The sequence below is a fragment of the Silene latifolia genome, chromosome 11, assembly GCF_048544455.1.
Source record: "Silene latifolia isolate original U9 population chromosome 11, ASM4854445v1, whole genome shotgun sequence".
NCBI lineage: Eukaryota > Viridiplantae > Streptophyta > Magnoliopsida > Caryophyllales > Caryophyllaceae > Silene > Silene latifolia.
Genome location: NC_133536.1, coordinates 48598684 through 48613499, shown reverse-complemented (window position 1 = coordinate 48613499; position 14816 = coordinate 48598684). Strand labels below are relative to the sequence as shown.

General features: G+C 33.9%; 2 protein-coding genes across 2 annotated transcripts; both read left to right on the top strand.

Annotated features, from left to right (window-relative positions):
- Positions 1–5927: 5927 nt before the first annotated feature.
- Positions 5928–8901, top strand: LOC141611608 (stress enhanced protein 1, chloroplastic). The gene is made up of 4 exons (XM_074430185.1): positions 5928–6120; positions 6213–6317; positions 7457–7629; positions 8627–8901. The coding sequence occupies exons 1-4, from the start codon at positions 6075–6077 to the stop codon at positions 8729–8731; spliced, it is 429 nt and encodes a 142-aa protein (XP_074286286.1). The 5' UTR covers positions 5928–6074; the 3' UTR covers positions 8732–8901.
- Positions 8902–9038: 137 nt separating this feature from the next.
- On the top strand, positions 9039–11334 carry LOC141611607 (ADP-ribosylation factor-like). The gene is made up of 5 exons (XM_074430184.1): positions 9039–9997; positions 10192–10262; positions 10368–10487; positions 10642–10760; positions 11003–11334. Exons 1-5 carry the CDS (start codon positions 9718–9720, stop codon positions 11091–11093), a joined length of 681 nt encoding a protein of 226 aa, XP_074286285.1. The 5' UTR covers positions 9039–9717; the 3' UTR covers positions 11094–11334.
- Positions 11335–14816: the final 3482 nt, after the last annotated feature.

Below are 14816 nucleotides of genomic sequence, written 5' to 3'. Positions count from 1 at the left end.
CTTTAAGCTAATACTCCGTATATTTTTAATAAACTAAAATTCATACGAAAGTCAACCTTATATAAAATGTAAAATACAACAAATAGAATTGGTTATGTGTATAATTTGTACCATATTATTTTAACTAAATCATAATTAAGTTATGAGTTTAAAACATGACTGAGATATAAACCTATCAAATTTTTATCCGACCCGACCCCATACGTTTTTTTCAGGGTCAAGACCCAAAAATCTCGACTCGTAACCCGTTAGATCCCAACCCAAAATAGCCCCTTAATTTAGGGTTGAAACCCGACTCGAACACGTTAAACCGTTGAGCAAAGATAAATCAAAATTTTTAGTAAAATATAAATATTTATAGATTATATTTGAAAAATAATTAAAAAAAATATTAGTTTAAGTATTTTAAATTTTTCTTTCAATATAATTATTGTAAACATTGAATATGATTAAAATATTTATATTAAATATACTTTAGTTTCAAAAAATATGTAACCGATCTATAAAAAGGTTAGATACTAATTGATTACCCGTAATCTGCTCGTAGCCCAACCCGTAACTCGTATGACTCGACCCGTATTTGAAATGACCCGCCCGACCCATTTTATTGATCATTGTGATATTTAGACAACACAGAGGATATATAACCCCATTAATTTAAATGGTGAAAAAAATTATCGGGGAAAAAATCCAAAATGAAACCGCTCATAATCTATAAAATACTATTAAAAGTCTAAACTAAAATGGCTCATAAAGTCCCCGTCAACAAAGCCACGTGTGATTGTAAAATGCCACGTCTATGCTCCTCATATTACAACCACACCTTCATCCAATAAGAAGGAGACAGATAAGATAATCCACCAACCGAAAAAGCAAAATTAATAAAAGTATAGTTGGCGTTTCAGTATGTTCTTCAATACTCCGTAAAACTTTTCAATTCCGCCATTATTTTACGGTTTCAACTCCAGTAGTTGGCGTTTCAATATGTTCTCCAATACTCTGTACAACTCTTCAAATCCGCCATCATTTTACCTTTTCAAATCCTCTTGCGGTTACTGAAATGGTGTTTTAATAGCTAATAAATTCCTTTGGCGATTTAATTTCTCTTCCTCCTATATACATTGTTGATTTTGTCCCCCAAATTTTCACATGCAATTGCTTCATCATATGTCGCAGCAGCTGTTTGTTGTTGTACAAACGAGTATGTATTCGTTTATTATTTGGTTTCTTAAATTTGCATTTTATTTGGCACTTTTTATAATCCTGGATTTTATAGAAACTTAATTGCTGAATAAGTATATTGTTATTGGGAGTGTTACTCCAATGAATTTGACATTTGAATTGATATATTGCCATTTGCATGTAGAGGGATTTATTTTTCCCACTTTTGTAGAAGCAATCAGAAAGGATGCGGCGAAAATTGATCGTTTATTTCTTACTAGCGCGTCGGAATTCAATAGGATTGCTGATGCTTAAATATATTCCGATTTTATTAACTGGAGGTATGGTTCAACTTACTTTGTATTTTCCTGTATCTGGCTCTAATTCTATATATGTGCACTTAAATACCACTGGCTTTTGTCATTGAGTTTGCTATAATGTTAAATCATGATAAACCTTTTGTTTGAGATGGTAGATAAAAGAAATCTATCCGCAAAACTACTGCACTTCTGCAACATACGAAAAAGAATTCAGATTAGTTATCTACCATGACCCGGATTAGAGACATTAGCTCTTTGTTTGGATATTAAAAGAGGAGGGAAAGGGCATAACTAGAATGTTTACCCCTCTGATCATAATATTTATGTAGATAATATTCCTAACAAGAGGACGTCAACATATGTGTCAAGAAATAAATTAGGTATATAGCATTTTTGAATCATGCTTGGGCTTGGCAATGTAAGATTGGACGCAGAAGCTTATGTTAGGCAAGTTAAGACCAATGTTGATGTGCTCAAAGACTCACATATAGGATGAAGGCTTCGTGTTTATATTGGCAAATACACAATTTTACAAGTCAGATTCACAGTACAAAGTCTATCTTTTCGCCATTGAATTCGCCACATGTCTTGGCCAGCCTGCCTAAAGGTGAGTCCAAGTATGCCAATCTTTAATACTATTATGATGTGCTATTATATTAATTTTTGATAATCCATGCTAAGTTCAAGCTTTTAAATCATTGCTCAATCTTAATCCTATAATCTCAAGTTTATATTCCCCATTTTACTTGGGGTATCAGTCATTCAAACTAAAGCAAATACCTTTTTGATGAATTCAACGTACACTTAAGCTTTTATATTATCGATTATGAATTTAGATATCATGTAGGATTATGGTGTGGTGTTTGAAAAGGATTAACATTAAGATAAACTAAAGGAAAATTTGTATGCAAAATACTTACAACATGATAAGTGTTGAATATGAGAAATAACGGGTTCTTCATTTTGATTCTGGTCCAACTGTACGATCACATTGTGCTAATTAAAATATTTGTCTCGGCGCAAATGTCGATTTGGTAAGAAACGACATCTTTACAATGTTTAGTTTGAGAATAACTCGGCTCACTATATTGTTTATGTTTTGCAAATCAACTAGTATACGTACTGACAGACGTCGGTGCTACTTCGGTGACTCATGTATGTGTCGATGGTGTAGCATGCTCATAACTATAGTTTCTTGCATAGATGCCCCACACACTTGACCATCGCACAAGCGCTCCTATATTCAGTAATGGCACATCTCCTTACTTTACCACACCAAACATGGACAACCAGACCAACACCAGAGACCTTTGAGGAGGAAAATATGGACATTCACTAGACCAAAATATGGAACATCTTCTCGTGGACAATTCTCTATGCGATCGTGATCTCTGTTGTAACATGTAATCTGAAATTGAAAGTTGGTTGTTGGCACCTATTAATATGAGGGTATCATTCAAGAATCAGAACTATTAGTTCTGAACTTCTGATGTAGTGCAAGTCATATATGTCAATTTCAAGCTATGTAGTAAGCTTATGGGATTTGTGTCCTTTCCGCCCTTCTGCCTCAAATATTAAGAGCTGTGGATTGGTCTTTGCAGATTTATAGGAAGCTCTTAGGAATGCTATCTAATCTCTGCCTATCTTAGACGTTATTTTTTACGACTATTTGTTCCGTGTGGTGATGTTGGAATCTTAGAAGGTGATGTTGGTGTATTTACTACAACTGCTATTTTTTCTATATTAGTGTGCGAAAACATCGAGAGTTTTGAGTTTGTAGAGTAAGAATTGTTGCCTATAAATATGTCTTACTATTTGCATATATTGATCTTTTAAAGGTACAACACCAAAACATACAAGTGTGAATTGGTGAATCAGTTCATTATTATGTTTCAGCGCCCAATGGTGATATTGGAGATATCCACTTCTAGCTATTTTAAATAGGTGAGGCATAATGTCACTCTTAAATTACTAATGTCACTCATACTTATGAGACGGTGAAATCGTGAATAGTAACATGTCATTAAACTTAACTTGTATTGTTATGACTTTAACAATATGTCAACTTTGTAACTTCTGAAAGATTTGATTGGACCTCCAACCATAACAAATCCCGTGCATTGCACGGGTCACAAAACTAGTTAATCATTTTAATTATGTCATTTCCTCTTCCAATTTAAGTTTTCTCCAATTGCGACCTTTTGATTATTTTTCTATAACATTTATTTTACTTTTTTAAGTGGTTTATCCTTTTTTAACCATTATAAGATGATCGTTGATCTCAAAATGGAGATCTTATAATATTTCTTTAAATTTGTTATTAAGCGTATATTGTTGTGTAATTCTACTATTATACTTTCCCGATCAACCTATTTGAATTTGTATTTTTGTATTCATGAGTATAATCATCTCTAGCATATATTTTTCTTTTTCATTTCATATGATCTATTATCAAGGCATGTACTAAAAGAAAGCGTACTAAAAGGAAGCGAAAGTGAACCTTCAGATAAATATTAAATAGTATGGTTTCTAAATTCTAATCCGTATATTTTTAAGTTTATGTGTTTTTTTTTTCAAAATCGGAATAGATTAATGTATAGTCTATAATACTATTTTTATTTTTATATAGGATCGTGGACATAATTATAACAAGAGATGGATCAAATTCTTGAAATAGTAATAAGGAACTTAAAAAATTTTATGAACCTTTTGGAATTCGGATTTAGGGAATATAGTTTTTTAGAGTATTGAGCTATTGAAATGAAAATTTAATTCTTAATACATGGAGCAGATACCAACAATACCATTAAATCATATCTAATATTTTTCTATCGATATAATAAATATTTTTTCGGGTGTAAATAATATTTGAAACATGCACGTGGGGATAAGATTTCAAAGATATTTTTATGGGAGGGTTGATGAAAATATCTGAAAATAATTTGAAGATAACTATACTGAAGTATTGAGTTTACAACCTTATAAGGCGTTATTGAAGATTTTTCCATACGGAATTTATTATATACGGATGGTTTCAACTTTTAATATTTTAAAAACTCACTTTATTATATTGCGGAGTAAAACACACGTATATATAATGAGTCTTCTTTGTCATTGCTCCGTTGTCAAGTTTTTCAAAATTAGTAGCTACCACATTGTCACTTGCCGGATTCGATTTACAAAAATAAACCAAGGTTTTCAAAGAAATAAGGTATTAACTAACTAATTTCTATGTATTTCAAGACTGTATATTTTTAAATGGATCAACAACTAATTGGCCGAACAAATATTAACAATACAATAAAAATATCAAAACTAAAATAAATAAATCCGTGAATTTCACGGGTTACAAACCTAGTTTAGAGTAAAATATCTTCTACTGAAATAAACTAAAAACATAGATGATAATTACTCCAAATTAGAATTAAAATACCAAATTATTACTTATAATGGTAGGAAGTCTACCCTTCTACTCTACCCTCGTATACACATTAAAAAGTCATCGAAAAAAATATAAATAATGAAATATTGTAAAGTGTATTCACAAATTATAGAGTAAGACGACCTCAACTATATGAAACTGTCCATGCATTTTTGTTAAAGAAAAGAAAAACATCCAATTTTCTTAATAAATAAAGTGTATTTTTATTAAATGAGACCGTCTCACAAAATCATAAATTATAGAATAAAAGAATCTCACAACATGAGACGATCTATTTAATAGAAAAAAACAAATTTTTTTAATGCTAATAAATAAGTTGTCCTTTCAGATTATAAAACTGTTTAAATAAATGTTTAAATAAAAACTATGCATTACGAATATGGTTAAGATCTCAAAATATATAATTATTGATAAAATAATCTATTTTTAGCTAATTATATTAATTTAAAAGTCGTAAGTATCCCATATGCAGTAATTGTTGATTATTAGTAAAGTATTAGAATAAGAGGATAAATATAGCTGATCAACTTTGTAAACCATTCCATTAAGTACTAACCAATATGAGAATAATTTAGGGAGATTTATATATAATTATATTGTTGTCATTTTTAAATGATCTAATAGTATAACATTGATTGCGTCCATAATCATCAGTTTATTTACTTCTATATATAACTTCTATTTGTGCTTTAATTATGCTATTAAGTAATATTTTTTTTTATATTGTAAAACTGATGTAATGCCGCCACATCATTTATGCTTACGATATACAATGCCATGCCAGCAGCAAACTTAGAGAATTAATATATATAGATTATTTACTTCTATATATAACTTCTATTTGTGCTTTAATTATGCTATTAAGTAGTATTTTTTTTTATATTGTAAAACTGATGTGATGCCGCCACATCATTTATGCTTGCGATATACAATGCCATGTCAACAACAAACTTAGAGAATTAATATAGATAGATAGATAGATAGATAGATAGGTAGAATATACTCGTAGAATATAGATAGATGTTTGACAGTAAATCAGATGATATTGTGGTTCCATATAATAAATATCCCTGTGATATCTTAAAGCGTCTGGTTGTGCTAAATTGTGGTGGTGAAGATAGCAATCCAGAGAGTAGAGTTGCTCAAAATCCATGTCTCTTACTCATATCTCTTCTTCTCTCAACCTCTTCATCTATGGTACACCTTTCTCTCCCTCTCTTTTTCTATTTCTGCTACTGACATTTTCTATAACATATTTTTCCCTTTTGTTTTTTTACTCTTCATTGCAGATACATCATGTATCTCCAATTCCCCCAAAGTTTATGCATTTTCCAAGCTGCCCTCTTCGAGTTTTGCTCGGAATTCTACCTCTTTTGTTTGTGGCTCTCCACTTGGTAAGAAGTGCTTCACTTTAGCATTTAGCTTCTGTGCTGATTGTTGAGGTTCATTGCAATTTTGTGTTACTCCTCCCGTCCCAATCGTTTGTTTACCTTTTATATTCTTTACGAGTGGTATTTTAATCAAAGGTAAACAAATGATTGAGACAGAGGGAGTATTAGTTAGTGGTGAGTTTGCATTAGTGGACATAGGGATGGAAATTCAGGGTTAATTGTCAAAATATGAGTAGCCATATTCATAGAGGAGAAAATAGTTGAATCACTCTATAACTCAAGAAGTTAACCTTCTCAATTTGGGTTTTATTAGTGTTGTTCTTCATCATTGGAGTATGGTGACATAAGTAAAAAATGACTAACCAAACTGTACTACTCCAGTACTCCGTATTAAATAGAAGTCGGTCATACTAATAGCCGGTTTGTGCTCCGTATTAAGCACAAAGATATGCGTACACGCGACGCCCTTACTTACCATAGGAGGACTGTTGGGTCGTTGAGGAATTGGGGTGATGTTGGTGTTGGTTTTAGATAGCGATTGAGAGTCTACATAACCCATTACCCCAAAACTGAAAAAGACCCATTCTTTGTCCGGGATGGAACAAAACAAAGTCCAAGTACACTTACAAACGTACTCCCTCTGTCCCGGTCATTTGTTGTCCTTTTCCATATTGCGATGTCTTAGTCAATTGTTGTCCTTAGTACTTTAAGAATGAACTTGATGAGCAATTTGATCATTCACACTCAAATTGTTACACTTGTCATTTAGTAATTGGCCCTTCCTCTTTCTTTGGTCTTTGTGCCAAAAGCAAAGGACAATAATTGACCGGGACGGAGGGACTAGATGACAAGAAGTATATAGATAAAGACTACATAACCTCCATCACAGTTTGTGATTCTTTTCGGTCTTTGGTTCTTGATTATGATAGAATAAAGCGAAATAACTCGTTAAACTGGCTAAAAGCTTTTTCGTAATGTGAAGTCATTTAGTCATGTCATTCGATACATTTATCAATGTAATTTTCAGTACGGGTCATCCAGAAACAACCTCTCTCTGTTGTTAAAACAGGGTTAAGGCACTGGATTAATGTTGTTACGGGTGGTGGTGTAGGTGAAAATTTATTGAGTAAATGTGTTGACAGTGATAAGGACAACTTCTGTACGAGCAAAGTCTTCGCAAAAAGCAACGTCTGTAAGAAGTGAACAAAGTTCAAATGAAGGAGGTGGCTTGGATGTCTGGCTTGGCAGGCTTGCAATGGTTGGGTTTGCTTTGGCCTTAACTGTTGAAATATCAACTGGCAAAGGGCTTCTTGAGGTAAGGATATTTCATCTTTAGCACACCATTAATCTAGTAGATTTTTTTTTATATTCTTAAGACTGTAGCTGTTGCAACTTTGTTTATTCATTATGCAATGGTATTTTCTTAGTGCGACATCAATTTTCAATCTTATTCTAGAAAGCTAGTGGTAGTTGAACTTTTTAACTCTGCGTAGATCCTACAATGAGCTCCACTGTTCGAAGACTATGTATTCCAGGTCGTAACCTAGTGAATCTTGATTATAGGGATTATTGTTGAATGTTACCACATGGTTAGAAAAATTGTGTTTCATGAATTCGAGCGCATGCTTCCATTCTCACCATTGATCATTCCGTTTTTAGACGCCTCTTAAGAATTTTACAACAAACCTTATCCTTGTAGTCATGGACTCATGGGCAAGGGCACATGTCCACCGTCGACAACCAGGAAGCAGTAAATATGTGTTATCTGAGAGAGACATAAGAAAAGATTAGCCTGGTGGTTCATTGCTGATGATTTATTCATCACGTTAAGGATCTAAACCTCTTTGACTTTTATTACTCTTGGAAGTTTTAATAGCTATCCTTTCCTTTTTTACAAGTTTTTCCTATAGGCAAGCCGGGCAGCCGGCACTCAGTAGACCTGTTTTTTTCCCTTATTATACTTTTTAGTTTTATTTATCCAAATTGTGAAGTCCACGCTGCATAGAATACATTACTTCATGTTTCTATGGTATTCAACTTTTTGTGTTTTGTTGTGTTGGGAAAATGACTTGCAAAACCGAAGTTTTTCATTGTTCATGTATCTCAAATACTACAATATGTAAGGCAGTTTTACACAAGTAATATTGCTCCTATGGTATGGGTATATCATATATGTGTCTTTAATTGGTGGTTTTAATGTGCGAGTGCAACACTTTTACAAGAGCCTTTATGTAGAAACTATATATATCGCTCGAGTTATTGCATGTATTAGTTCCTTTGACACTGATGCTAGTTTGCAACCTAATGTGCAGAACTTCGGGCTTACATCCCCATTGCCTACGGTCGCTTTGGCAGTGACAGGACTAGTGGGTGTCCTGACTGCTGTCTTCATATTCCAGTCTGCCTCAAAGAACTGAGTAGAAGCAGCATTTCATCCTTGTAATAGTCATTGCTGTTATTTCATTTTCCAACCGAAACATCAATTCATTGACGACAATGCTTGCAAAAGTATGCGCCTTTTGTATAGAGTACAATGCTAATGTAAACATATATTTCGATATGTGAAGTTCAATTGTTATGGCTTGTACTTGGCAGATTTCAATCAGTTACCAACTCGTAACTGATTTGATTAGTTCTTACTGCAAAGCTATTGAGGAGTTTTATCCCACCAGATGAAGTATAAAAATTCATTATGAAAAGTATTAAAGCCGACTTTTGAGCTCTGGTTAGGGCATATGACAGTTGTAAAGTTGCAGGTTAATATTCAGCATCTTTGATTATTAATGAAGCCTGAAGGTTGGAGATAAAGAAATGTGAAGTTACAGCGCGAATGTATCACAGACTTGCAGGCATCTTCTTAATAGTTCAAATATTCAGTCTCATATAAGTATAATTGTATTTTAATGAAATTCAAAAAATAGATATGAACAAGCTAGCTGATAAAGACTTCCAAAAGTTTCAGATTTTGAGACTGATTCCCAAATCCTGAAAGTTGATGTTTTAACATTTTTAATGTTAGGAAAATGCTTCTTTTTGGTGGAATAATGAGTTTTTGAATCATGTGATTGAATTATTTTCTTTTTAATATTTATCTTATGTGATCGGAATGAATAATAGAATACAACAATGTCGCTCCAATGGTAGTACTAATTGTTGACCATATTCTTAATGATCCATAATAAAAATTGTGTTGAGAATCGCTTCAACTGATACTTTCGGTTTAATCAAACTAAAACGTACTACTACTAAAAAATATTCATCACAAAGAAGAAGTTGGTTATTATCGAAACAAATATGGGTATCGTACAGTCAAACAAATGGTGTGTTGGTACTTAGCAACAGCAAAAATGAGGTAATCAGCTACACATTTTGATTCCTTTCTCCTAATTAGAATCCTATTCCTATGTCTTTTTCCGAGTATTTAGCATTTACTAATTCTAAAAGAGTGATAATTGAATTTAGTGAGGTTTCCTATTACTGTTTTGGATCTTTTGAGCTGTCCACTTGGTTTGCTCTTTCAGTTGTTCCTACATCCATGGGTATAAGCACGTCTCGGCTTCTGAAGAAGCTTGGCTCTAGGCGTCCAGTGAAGATACTGATGGTTGGGCTTGACGCATCTGGAAAGACAACAATCTTATACAAGCTCAAGCTTGGAGAAGTTGTAACGACACTTCCAACCATTGGTAATTCTGCCATACAGTTTTTGTAGTTCTGTTAATGTATGTTTCTGTCGAATGTTACATTCACTTAGGAGTGCATTACCACCGAGCTTAAAGCTTAAACATGCTACATGAATATCTGACATTTTTAGGCTTACTGCTAGAAATGCAAGCCTAGTGTAGTACATGAAATTCTGAAATTTTGATGTATTGGTTAGGTTTCAATGTGGAGACTGTTGAATACAAGAACATCAGCTTTGCTGTATGGGATATTGGCGGTCAGGATAAGGTACTGGAATATCAATTATATCATTCTCCCTTATACAAGAAATCGTAGTTATTGAGGGATCTCAATAACTAAACAAATTTCCTGTTCCTACATGTTATACCTCAGATAAGAGCATTATGGAGACACTATATTCAGAACACTCAGGGACTCATTTTTGTGGTCGACAGCAGCGACAAATCTCGAATCATTGAAGCTCGTAATCATCTCCACCACATCCTTGGTCAGGTTAGTAACCACTGTGTTTTCCTTGGTTTTTTTTCCGACTCCAAAATGGATTTTGTCATTTTATGGCCGGTAGACAAGCAGGGTACCCGGTTCGACACTGGTAATCCCTTTATCTATTTTTCTTCCTCTGACAGTTTTGTTTTGTTTGTATCAGAATGAACTGCGTAATGCAGCAGTCTTAATATTAGCCAACAAGCAAGACCTTCCAAATGCTATGTGTGCCTCAGAGGTGGCTAACAACCTTGGACTCCACTTGCTTTGTCAACGTACTTGGTGAGTTTTGGCCGCCTACATGTTACTCTTAACATACTATTCTGATGCATGTACAACCTACCTTTTGAAAATAGTTGCCTGGCCAGCAGAGATTTCCGATAGGTGAAGTGCCGGGCATTTGTACAACCCTTTTAAGGCCTTTTTTAGTGCATCCAAAACAGCTCTACTAAAGTTGCATAAAATGATTAAGGTAAGCTCAAAGCAGCATAATCTAAAAGTAAATGTGAATGGTGGAATTGTAGGTTCATCCAAAATGCTTCAGCAATATCAGGGCAGGGACTGTATGAAGGTCTTAATTGGCTATCCAAGTGTCTCTGTACCAAGCCTACCTGAAACACTGAAACAACCCCTCTTTACTCTCTTTTTCTTGTTTCCCTTTTTATTATTTTTTTCCTGCATGGAAGAACCAAGTTTTTTAGGACGTCATTCGATTTTGAGATCAGCATGAGAGTTTTTTTTTTTAGTACAAGTATTACAGACGTTTTTTCCTTTCATACTCCGTATGATTTGGTTCACAATTGTTGTAATTTGTTTTTAAATCAGAATTCATGCCTCCATTGTATGACTCTATGTTTTACTCTTCATAATTGTTGTTAGTACGGAGTATTTTTTTTTTTTTTTTAAATGAGAGTTATGTCAAATACAAATATGTACATCTGAGTCAATCTAATTTGGAGTGAGTTGATAGATGATAACCATTTTCTAAAATGAACGGTCCAGATTACATTATGCCAACATTAAACGGTTTAAGATTATGTTAAGAGAGCATAAAAAGAAAATATTGTTCCTAACGAAATGAAGATGGTCCTAATTAGGGGTGCTAACGATCCGAGCCGAGCCCGAGCTTGGCCTTGCTCGGCTTGTGCTCAAGAACCAAAACCCGAGTTCGAGCCGATCTCGAGCTTGAAAAAAATGTGTTCGTTATAAAGCTTGCGAGCTTTAGCACGAGCTCGAGCCTAAATCAAGCCTAAATCGAGCCTATATAAAACTGTTTATTTTTTTTATTTTTTTTCTTTCGATATTTTCAATAACAAGGCTACAAGGTTATATGTAAAAATATTTGGCAAATCAGCGAGAAATTTGATATGTGTGATACAAAAATTAAATCATGATAAAATATTTTTACAAAATATGAGCAATATCTTATGTAATCACATAATTTCGAGCCGCTCATGAGCTTTTCGAGTCGAGCCAGCCTTTGCTCGGCTTGACTCGTTAAGCTCTCGAGTCGAGCCCGAGCCCGAGCCTGAGCCGAGCTCGCACGAGTCGAGCTTTGACTGAGCCGATCTCAAGTAACTTGCGAGCTGTCTCGTCTCATTAACACCCCTAGTCCTAATTGAAAATTAAAGTATCAAACTAAACTCATTGTGATTCTGCTAATTGAAAATGAAGTTCTTTTTTTCTCTTTTTCCAAAAGTTCAAAAGAATTCTTTCAGAAAAAAAAAAGGTTCAAAATAAGAATCAACTTATCACATCAATCAATATTATATATTAATTTCAGAAATCAAGGGACTTCTATGTAATTAAATAAATATATACGCATTAATTATACTATATAGTTTTAAATCGCTAGCGCTGTGTGATGGACCCGAACAAGGGACTTCAATGCAAATATTATATAGTTTTGGTTAAAAGTATAAATTTAGAGAATATTAGAATATGGCGAGTTTCCTTAAAATAAACGGGTCCCACTTATGGTATTAATTAGTATAAATATGTTAATTATTTTACATAAATATAATATAAGTATATGTTATATTTTGGAAACTATTAAAAGGTAAGTAAATCAATTGAGATTTCCAAAAAATATAATATTCCATAATTCATTAGATTTGTAATTTAATTAGTAAATAATAATGAGTGCTCTTAAATAATATTCTAATCTAATATTTCAGATTTATTTAAATATATAACTCTAATACAACTAAATATATGTGAGTAGTAAAAGCAACAATAATATATAACAACGGGAGTAGTGAAAGTCATACTAGCAGCAACAAGAGTAGTGAAATTAACAATAATAAATGCGGGAGTAGTGAAAGAAAAAATAATGACGACGGGAGAAGTAAAAGTAATATAGTAGTCACAACACATGTAATGAAAGTAACAGTAGGAACAACGGAAAGAGTATGAAAAATTAACTAACTATTCGATTTTAAGAAAATATTAATTTATTTAAATATACGAGCTTGACAAAACTAACGGGTTAACCGTAAAAATAGCAGGAATAATAAAACAAACAACAGTAACCGAAGAAGTAGTGAACGTAATAGTATTAACAGGGGATGTAGTGAAAGTAATAATATTAACAGCGGAAGAGGTGAACGTGTCTCATAATTTGTTGATTAATTTTACCTCTCATCATAATTTCAATAGATAAATTGTAAATGTATGTGTTAACCAAATTTAGAGAAATCATATTTCATAGAAAATAAAATTTAAATGTTAAATAAAGGTAGCCCGGGTGTAGCCGGGCACCCAACCTAGTATCATAAAATCCAAAAACCAGTGTTACATGCCACGCGTCTAGCGGGTTCCTAAGGTTCTGTCAAAATTTTTCTTTGCTCTTCTTCTCCTCTTCGAGGCTCTATCTCTCGATTTCAATCGTGAGTTAGGTCATTTCTTTCGTTTTTTTCGTTTGTTTTTACTTTCCAATGCAGGTACAGGAGACTAGTGAGACGAGGGGCCATAATTGATACGGGAAGGAGCCGCAAGGGGTGGTTAGGGGCAATGATCAGATTTCGTTCGAATGGGATGAGAGGATTGATGGCGAAGACACTCAGGGTAAAATCATGCTTGTTGGTAAATTATGGGCATCTAGGGCTACAAATGTAAGGCTGGGATTGATACGATGATCAAATTATGGAACCCCACGAAGCCAGTAGTGGGGAACGTTGTTGATGCAAAAGAGAAAACATTCGTCTTTCGTTTTGGTGCGGAGCGGGATAAAGCTAGGGTGTTGGAAGGACAACCGTGGCACTTCAACAAGTTTATATGGTGCTTCAACGAACCAAATAAAGAAGGTAAACTCACTGACGTCCATCTCATTCATTTTCCAATATGGGCGCGGGTGTATGATTTACCTATCGCGGGACGAACGAATGTTTCGAATGTTTAGCGAATAGGAGGCTACTTGGGGACGTTCATTAGTGTCGAGGTGGGACCTAATACGGAGTTGGATAGGGCAATTAGGGTTCGATATTTGCATGATATTCATAAGCCCTTAAAAGCTTATATTCCTATTAAGATGAAAACGGGGAAGATGATTAATTTTAAAGTCAAGTATGAGCGCCTGCCTTTATACTGCTATGGTTGTGGGATTATCGAGCATGGGGAAAAAGACTGCGAAGATGGTCCTTATGAGGAAGACGACTTGAAATTTGGGGATTGGATTAGAGTCTCTCCTTGGAAAATTGTTAAAACCTCAAATGAGAGAGTGGGGAAGGCAGTGAGGCTACTTGGGGACGTTCATTAGTGTCGAGGTGGGACCTAATACGGAGTTGGATAGGGCAATTAGGGTTCGATATTTGCATGATATTCATAAGCCCTTAAAAGCTTATATTCCTATTAAGATGAAAACGGGGAAGATGATTAATTTTAAAGTCAAGTATGAGCGCCTGCCTTTATACTGCTATGGTTGTGGGATTATCGAGCATGGGGAAAAAGACTGCGAAGATGGTCCTTATGAGGAAGACGACTTGAAATTTGGGGATTGGATTAGAGTCTCTCCTTGGAAAATTATTATACTCTTATATAATACAAAACCCCTTATTATTACCCTTTAATTACCCATATTACTCATAATAATTACTAAGTAACAACTCCCAAAAAAACCCCCAAAAGCTAGGGTTCATAAGAAATAGAAAATGTTAGATCTCAACTTACAAGGTGAAAAGGATGAAGGAGAAGGGTGTAGATCTTCAAAACCATGCTTGAATCCCATGAGTAAGTGATTAGCAGGGGTTTAGAGTGAAGGAAGAAGATTTGGAGGCATAAGAGAGAAGGGAGAAATGAATTAGGGTTAGGTAGAATAAAGTCTCGAGTTGGTTTATCATG

Excerpts from the sequence above, each read along its gene's own strand:
- LOC141611607 (XM_074430184.1), top strand. The coding sequence starts at position 9,718 with ATGTCTTTTTCCGAGTATTTAGCATTTACTAATTCTAAAAGAGTGATA. Across the intron at positions 10,263-10,367 it reads ATATTGGCGGTCAGGATAAG|ATAAGAGCATTATGGAGACA; the intron begins GTACTGGAATAT and ends GTTATACCTCAG. Across the intron at positions 10,761-11,002 it reads TTGCTTTGTCAACGTACTTG|GTTCATCCAAAATGCTTCAG; the intron begins GTGAGTTTTGGC and ends GTGGAATTGTAG.
- LOC141611608 (XM_074430185.1), top strand. The coding sequence starts at position 6,075 with ATGTCTCTTACTCATATCTCTTCTTCTCTCAACCTCTTCATCTATG. Across the intron at positions 6,318-7,456 it reads TGTTTGTGGCTCTCCACTTG|TGATAAGGACAACTTCTGTA; the intron begins GTAAGAAGTGCT and ends ATGTGTTGACAG. Across the intron at positions 7,630-8,626 it reads CTGGCAAAGGGCTTCTTGAG|AACTTCGGGCTTACATCCCC; the intron begins GTAAGGATATTT and ends CCTAATGTGCAG.